Genomic DNA, 8,306 nt, shown 5'->3' with positions numbered 1-8,306 from the left:
CACGAGCCGCAGGATCTTTGCATCTTTAAAAAGACGCAGCTCTTTTAGGAGAGAGAGAGAGAGATATACAGTGAGAGTGTGAGTCGCAGAGGCGAACACACACTTTTAGCAGTGAAAGGATATAGACGCCGGAAAGTGTAGCAGGTATGGCGGCTGAAGGGGGCGAGGTGAAGGCCAGCGGCTTCCACCTCGAAGGCTCGTCCCGCAGAAAGCTTTTCCTCAGCGGCGCGGCTTCTCACTCCGGATACAGCGATGCAGTAGTGCTTCGCTGAAGAGATGAAAATCAGTTTGAATCTGTCGAGCTACTTTTATAGGGCAAGGCCATGCCTATTCTGGCGGGACGTGACGTAAATGGGCGCGAAGTGGTCCCATTGGGTGTCACGTCACGCAGGGCCTCTCTCGATAGGCTGCTGCTGTTGCCACAGGTCAGCCAATGGGCACGTGAGCCGCCTTGCCTATGTCTGCATGCTGTCGCAACGCGTTTTACATTGATTAAAAATTAAGGATAATTTTTGGCTTCAATATCTTGTGGAAAAGAGGTTTTCCCCGTAGCGTAAGATATTACGCAGTACGAGAGATACTCTCTAAAGAGGACTATTACGCTTCAAACTCATCTAACTATTGCACATTTCACAGCACGGTCATAGATACACAGTTATTTTGTGTATGTAGCCAAACAAGAGTTAAGCTAATGAATTACCGGTAGCTATTTTTACGTGTAAGGTGGGATGATTCATTTTTTATTCCGTCCACATCAATACTTTGACACCAGAGTTTTAGGTCTGATCCAGAAAAAAGACGCTGTGTTTTATGCCTTAATAATTGTTCTTCTTTTATGAAAAGATGTGGTAAGCAGTTTATGGCCTCATCATCAAAATGTTTTAACATATCGTAAGTTTCAATTGTTTGATAAATTATCAAACAATTATACCTAACTGTCAACAGTTATATGTGAAACAAGCTCAGTCGCATTAGAGTTGGATTCTTGTTTATATTGGTATTTGAACCGCATGTTTAACAGCACTTTCCCGCAGCCTGCCGGATCCAGGCCGTTTCCAGATCTGACGAAGGACTTTCGCCTGGACCCAGGGGCGTGGTAGCGGGGGGAAAAAGGGCAGGGGGGGGGCCCTTAGAAGTTGCCGCCCTCAAATCAAAAGTCCGTCTCCTTCCACCCCCCAGTTGGAGAAGTTGCCGCGCTCAAATCAAAAGTCCGTCTCCTTGTACCTACCCAAGTACCTACCCAAAGTGATTAGATAAAATAAAAATTCTGCATCAAAATTTATAGACAAGTAGTTTGTTTAGGCATGGTTTGTAAGAAATTATAAACCTGCGCACATATATTCAAACGCACATAACTATAGAATCAATTCTTAATGCGCATGTGAACGCCATCAGCGTCTATCACAGAAAACCACTATAAAACCAAACCAATCTCTGGTACCTTAAATTATATCTTTATCTCTGTAAAGCTGCTTTGAAACAATCTACATTGTTAAAAGCGCTATATAAATGAGGATGACTTGACTTGACTTGGCTAGGGTTCTTAAATTGTTTACCGCGGTTTCATTTTAACAACACTATCGTAACACTAATCGTATCGCCGGGTGTGATTGTAATGTTTTGTATGGTGTTTTTCTTTACACTTTCCCCCTGGATATCTGTTTCATACAGTTAGCGGTAATGTTAGTGAACTCTAGGCCTTCTCTTTGTTCAAATTCGACAGTATTCACATGAATTGGGTTGATTTAATAAAATGACGGTTTAAACCATCAGCTTCGGTTGTGACATTTACATTATATTATTATACCATCCTAGTTTTTAAATACCGCACATGGATCTCTGAAATATTTTTTTTGTATAAAACATCTATGTAGATTTACATTTACATTTAGTCATTTAGACGCTTTTATCCAAAGCGACTTACATTTGAGGATTAAACCAAGCGAGTCATCATGGAGAGGCAAGAACAACGCAAGAAGTGCTCAGAATACAAAGTTCAAACATTGCTCAGAGTAGCATAAACCAGACAAGCGAAGATTTCAAGAAAAAGTTTTTTTTTTTTTTTTTTCTATGTTAAGTGCTCACAGAAGAGATGAGTTTTCAGTCGTCTTTTGAATGCTGTCAGGGATTCTGCATTACGGACGAGGGTGGGTAGGTCATTCCACCAGCATGGAACCGTGAATGAGAATGTTCTGGACAGTGATTTTGTGCCTCGCTGTGAAGGCACCACGAGCCGTCGCTCCTTGGCCGATCGTAGGCTTCTGGTAGGGATGTAGACCCGTAGGAGCGAGTGAAAGTAGGAGGGAGCTGAGCCGGTGGACAATCTGTAAGCAAGTGTCAGCGCCTTGAACTTGATTCGAGCAGCGAGTGGTAGCCAATGCAGGGAGATGAACAGCGGATTGACGTGGGCTCTTTTGGACTCGTTGAAGACAAGACGAACAGCAGCATTCTGGTTCACTTGTAAGGGTTTAGTTGCACATGATGGAAGACCAGCTAGAAGAGCATTGCAGTAATCAAGCCTAGAAATAACCAGGGCCTGGACAAGAAGTTGTGTTGCATGCTCAGTTAGGAAAGGCCTGATCTTCCTGATGTTGTGGACTGGGAACCCCTGTGGTCAGTCGATGTGCTTTGGATACCTCGCCTCTCCATGCGACCCTGAATGACCTACCTGTGAGATAGGACTCAAACCAGTGGAGGGAAGTTCCAGTGATGCCCAATGATGAGAGGGTGGACAGAAGGATCTGATGATTCACAGTGTCGAAGGCAGCAGAAAGATCCAGCAGAATGAGAACTGAAGATTTGGAAGCAGCTTTAGCGATCCGCAGGGGCTTCTGTGACTGAAAGTAATGCGGTCTCGGTCGAATGCCCTTTCTTGAAGCCAGATTGGTTAACATCCAGCTGGTTGTTCAGAGACAGGAAAGATGATACTTGGTTGAAAGCAACTGGTTCGAGTGTTTTTGCAATGAATGGTAGGAGAGAGACAGGTCTGTAATTCTCTAGAAGTGATGTGTTTAATGTTGTTTTTTTAAGCAGTGGGGTTACTGCTTAAATGCTGTAGGAAAAATGCCAGTATGGAGGGATGAGTTGATGATGTGTGTGAGTGCTGCTAGAAGTGTGGGAGTGATGGCTTGAAGAAGGTGTGAGGGGATGGGGTCTAGAGGGCAGGTGGTAGGATGACTGGAGAGGAGAAGTTTAGATACTTCTTCGTCGGTTAGTGGAGAGAAGGAGGAGAGAAGGTTATTGGCTGTGGGAGAGGTTGGCCTAGGTTCCTGTGTGTGTGGAGGAGAGAACTGACTGCTAATGGTTGTTGTTTTGTTAGTGAAGAAGTTAGCAAAATCATCAGCAGTTAGCGAGGAGGAGGGTGGTGGTGGAGGTGGACAGAGGAGAGAGTTGAATGTCTTGAAAAGTGTTTGTGTGTTAGAGGCGGTGTTGATAGAGCTAGATCTATCTATGAACTAGATCTATCTATGATCTATCTATGTTTTTAAAAATACAGCAAAACAAAGAATGAAGACATCTTACTATAAGCGACCCTCAAAATCTGTGCATACAACAAAACACAGTGCATCCGTGTACAGTGATTTATCAGAAAATTACTTTTCTCGCTTTTTCTGAATAATCTCACCAAGTGCGGGTGCTTGATAACTATTGAAGTTATTAAACAACCCAGAATTCGGTTACTCAATAAAAAACTCAATACATTTGAATGCGCTAAAGGTATATACACTGTAAAAAATGAAAAGTTGACATAACTTAAAATTGTAAGGCAACTTGCTGCACAGCTTTTTTGAGTTTACTCAACTTTTAAACAAAGTAGTTCACTTAACTCAATTCATTGAGTAAGGTCACATGTCTCCCAATTTAAGATCTTTTGTTCAGCCGATTGAGTTTTTATAGTTAAAAAAACTTAGAAAATTACAAAATGTCAACTTTTAATGTTATTTTCACATGACTTAATAAAGTATGTTCGGTTGACTAAAAAATATATGTTTTTAATCAACATTAAAGGTTAAAAAATAAAGCTTACTACAGGCTTGTTATTTTGGTCCAGGTTTTATTTTAAACCAGCATAAAACACAAACAATGTTTAACACTTTAGCCATACTCCTTATCGTTAAAAAAGTCATAAAAAGAGTAGGCAGACGAATAAAACACTTAATATAAAGTACTTTAACATTCAAAGTGTTATCACATTCAACTGCTCCAAAATACTTTAAACGTTCTCTCTTTTAAATATTTAACATTTTAAATTGTTAACACGGAACATGTCACAAAACGAGCAGCTTTATAACATGTATAAGTGCAAGTTAACGTTTGTGCTTAAAGTGCTGAAACAGTGGCACAATGTTTATCACAACCTCAAGTTTAGTTTAAACAAAAACAAGTCAAACAAAATGCAAGTGCATTGCAAAAAAAAAAAGAAAAAAAGAAGATTACTTGCATCTTAAATTCTTAAGATACAAACACCTCACAAATGCAAAGTCACAGTAATAGCTTAGTTTTGAGGGACTGTACCCTGGCAGAGCAATGAGTGCCCATCTCCATAAACACCTTCTCAATAACCTCGAAAGTGTATCTCAGTTGCTTTGGATACTCAAAGTCTAAGGCAAACAGAAGGCCAAACAGGTATGCAAGTGCAGACTGCAAGTCTGGAGCATCTCTCAGTACAATCACCTCCTCCAACACAACAGCAAATTTTGTGACACTGGGCAGAGTGCTGGGGGGGGGGGGGGCATCGTCTTCAATTACAATAAGGATTCCCACCTTCATCCCTCTGGTCTGTCTGTCCTCTGGAGTCTTGTCCTAATAATAATATTAATAAAAAGAATAAATCAATATCACTTGACACCAACAAACAACAACAAAAATTAAGGAACTATAAAGTAATCCTATACAATGTGCTCTTAAAGGGTTAGTTCCCCCCAAAATTTAAATTCTGTCAGGAATTTACTCACCCTCATGTTGTTCAAACCCCGTAAGACTTTCGTTCATCTTCAGAACACAAATTAAGTTATTTTTGATTAAATCTGAGAGCTGGATCACTCCTCCATAGGCTTCAGTGGGATTGAAACTTGCCGGCCCAGAAAAGTTATTAAAAACATCGTTAAAATAGTCCAAGTGACTACAGTGGCTCAATCTTAAGTTTATCAAGCGACGAGAATACTTTTTGTGCGCAAAAATAAACAAAAATAACGACTTTATTCAACTCTTCATTTTCTTCTCTGTGGGCCTCGAGTGACTTCACGTAGTGTAACAGCGCAGCGCTTCTGTGTTGTACGTTACGCAGGCTCACTATTGGCGGACGCTGGTCATGTGTGTGATGCGTGTGACGTACAACACAGAAGCGCTGCGCTGTTACACTACATGAACTCACTCGAGGCCCACAGAGAAGAAAATGATAAACTTAAGATTGAGCCACTGTAGTCACTCGGACTATTTTAACGATGTCTTTAATAACTTTTCTGGGCCGGCCAGTTCCAATCCCTTAGAAGCCTATGGAGGAGTGATCCAGCTCTCAGATTTAATAAAAAATATCTTAATTTGGAACGAAAGTCTTACGGGGTTGGAACAACATGAGGGAGAGTAATTACTGACAGAATTTACATTTTGGGGTGAACTAACCCTTTAAGTTTGCATCCCACTTGCAGAATCTGCAAGATGTTTATCATTTTATATAGTAAATACACTAAATACAATTGGCTCTTTTTCAAGTACTGCCCTGAATAAGCTATATTACAAAAAAACAATTATAACAACTAAGATGGTATATTTTCAGTCATTATTCAGTTTCATTGCACATTCACATCTATCACAAAATATAAGTGATTGGTGACTGAGACCGTCATGTTAACTGTAATAAATTGAATACCTAATCATTGACTAAATCATGTAGTATTTGCAAAAATATACTTTGAATCAAAAACCAATGAATCATCAAAACAATCTGTTCGCTTTTAAAGGGATGGTTCGGAGTAATCAGATGTGGCAAGATGATGTATATCTGTGTTACTGTTGAAGTAATGAAACATACTCACCAGGCATGTTTTAAAAAGTGCAGAGGAATCTTCACGGAGAAACATGGGGAGACCTTCCAGGACAGTTTGCTTTCTGTGAGTCACAATATTTGTGGTCTAAAAAAATGGGTACAAAACAACAACAAAAAATATTTACTGTTATTAATTTAAAAATGTTATAAGTTTGCATGTATGTTTGAAGTCATAGAGCCTCTGCTAATGAGACAATGAATCAAATTATATAGGTTAAATAGGAAATCAGTATTGTATGCAGTATTCCAAGTTCAGAACCAAAATCAGTCTAATCTGCTAGTGAACACTTGACATACATTGTCATATTCCTTAAAAAATATATTCCGAAAATGTTCTTTATATAAAATAAAATAGCAAATGGCACTGATAAATCTGTTATTAAAACCATCTATCTATTGGTAACTTTGACATTAACAAATTACCTGCTGATCAAGCTTGTTGAGAAGGTCTTCCATTTCTGTTCCAAATGCCCCCTTTCTTGCTCTGTAAAGCTTGAGGAGTTGCGGAGTGTGCTGGTTTATCGATGCTCTGAATGTCTCGAGGAGGTCCACAGTGGTGATGCGTTTGAACTCATTACATAACTGGTGATAGAAATAAAAAGGTCTTGGTTGTAACATTGTTTAACTGGCTTCAAATGGCTAATAACAGACATTTACAAGCAACACAACAATAACATGCATTAAAGATCATCTACAGCCAATTAATTACACTTCAAACCTTCTTTATTTTACCTCATTTGGAAGAAGCAGGGCAGGCCATCGTTCCAGCACTTCAGATACCATTGGCACTACTTCCACAATCTCCTTTCGTCTGAGGGAGAAAGTCAAGCTCATTTTCTGATTGATGAGCACTTCATTCTTGGTTTTCTTCTTCATTTCCTCTACCAAGTTGAGCCTTTCCTCCTCAAGAGAATCATCAGACTGGCCTATAGGATGATCTGGCAAATAATTAACCTCTCCTCGTTTGGCCTTTTTCACAGTAGTTGTCCTGTCACCGCCTCCTCTTTTCCTGTTGATGCTGACTTCGTTGCAACCAGCTGAACGTAGTTCTGATCTGTAATTGCCAATTTTGTACTTTATGCTCATTTTCCAGCCATCAAATCCTTTGCCATTACCTGGCTCTGTAAGACAGGGATGCTTCAGTACAAGTGCAGAAGCAACATCTTCAATTTCCTCAGGGTGTGGATATGCTTTCAAAGCAAATATTGTCTCAGCAATTTTTTCCAAAATGTGTGACTTAATTTCTCTTGGTACACTTAAAGCTTTGTTTGTTTGATCATAAACGTCATTTCCTTTGTGAAGCCTCAGCTCGACATTGTACGAGAAAGTAGGAATTGGAAAGGGTGATGGCCACTGTGATGTACTTCTCATATTGCTCTGAATGATGGCTGATGGGGTCTGGGGAGAATATGACGACACACTGGCAGTACCAAGTGAGGAAACAGATTGTGCATCAGACTAATCAAGAACATATGAATCTTTGTCCCACACAATTTTTAACACAGCCTTTTCAGCAGGCAGTTCAGAAATGTCTGATAAATTGCACAGTTCATTTCCAAAGTCGGGGTCCTCATATTGTAGCAAAAACTCTCCCTGAAGCTGGAACATCGATTTCAGCTCTGCTTGTAAATCATCCACCGAGGCCGGCAGTTGTGGAAGTTGCATCTTCCTAATGTTTTGGGGAGAGATGTAAACCCGAAGCCACATTTCTGTGGAGACAAGAAAACCTAAATATGTTGTTTCTATGTGTGAAAGGCATAACTACAACACTAAGATTGTGTAAACTATGACAATACAAGTGTGGCGAGCAGGACAAGGTCGAGGGTTTCCGCTTCTTCGTGAGAAATACAAGACCGGTGCGTTGCGCAGGTGTCGGTCCTCAGTAAATCACACCACCGGCCTTACACCGTTCTCTCTGCCCTCGACCTCGCCCTGCTCGTCACAACAAGATTTTCTTATGAACTAAATACAATAAAAATCACTTACCTTTTAATGGAGGAGGAAGACTTTTAGAGATACCAGCAGCTTTCCTCCTACTTTATATGCTTGCAGTGGGTTGGGATCATTCAAAGACTCAGGCTCCAGAACATTTATTGGTCCGTAACTGCTTTCAGTAAGTTCAAAGGATCTGTAATGTTCCAAATACCAGGATGAAAGTTTTTTAGAGATAAATGATACATTGTTTTCATCAATCATAATACTAACAACCCTAAAGAATTCAGGCAAACCACTGCACTGGCCAGCAGAAATGATCATGTCC

At 40.1% G+C, this 8,306-nt stretch overlaps 1 protein-coding gene across 1 annotated transcript; it reads right to left on the bottom strand.

Moving 5' to 3' along the window:
• Positions 1–4,077: 4,077 nt before the first annotated feature.
• Positions 4,078–7,132, bottom strand: LOC143731952 (uncharacterized). Its single transcript, XM_077222565.1, has 4 exons — positions 6,779–7,132; positions 6,470–6,628; positions 6,036–6,131; positions 4,078–4,803 (listed from the first exon to the last, which is right to left on the bottom strand). The coding sequence occupies exons 1-4, from the start codon at positions 7,130–7,132 to the stop codon at positions 4,483–4,485; spliced, it is 930 nt and encodes a 309-aa protein (XP_077078680.1). The 3' UTR covers positions 4,078–4,482.
• Between the last annotated feature and the right edge of the window lie 1,174 nt (positions 7,133–8,306).

The sequence above is a fragment of the Siphateles boraxobius genome, unplaced genomic scaffold, assembly GCF_051911475.1.
Source record: "Siphateles boraxobius isolate OS27281-9 unplaced genomic scaffold, OSU_SipBor_1 89, whole genome shotgun sequence".
Lineage (NCBI taxonomy): Eukaryota > Metazoa > Chordata > Actinopteri > Cypriniformes > Leuciscidae > Siphateles > Siphateles boraxobius.
The sequence above is the reverse complement of the archived record's forward strand: the minus strand, read 5'-3'. Positions and strand labels throughout refer to the sequence as shown.

What these genes read in the sequence shown, in the direction of transcription:
- LOC143731952 (XM_077222565.1), bottom strand. Translation starts at nt 7,132, where the DNA reads ATGAGCATAAAGTACAAAATTGGCAATTACAGATCAGAACTACGTTCA. An exon ending in TCAACAAGCTTGATCAGCAG is followed by an intron (nt 6,132 to 6,469) that starts GTAATTTGTTAA and finishes CCATTTTTTTAG; the next exon opens with ACCACAAATATTGTGACTCA. An exon ending in CACTTTTTAAAACATGCCTG is followed by an intron (nt 4,804 to 6,035) that starts GTGAGTATGTTT and finishes TATTATTATTAG; the next exon opens with GACAAGACTCCAGAGGACAG.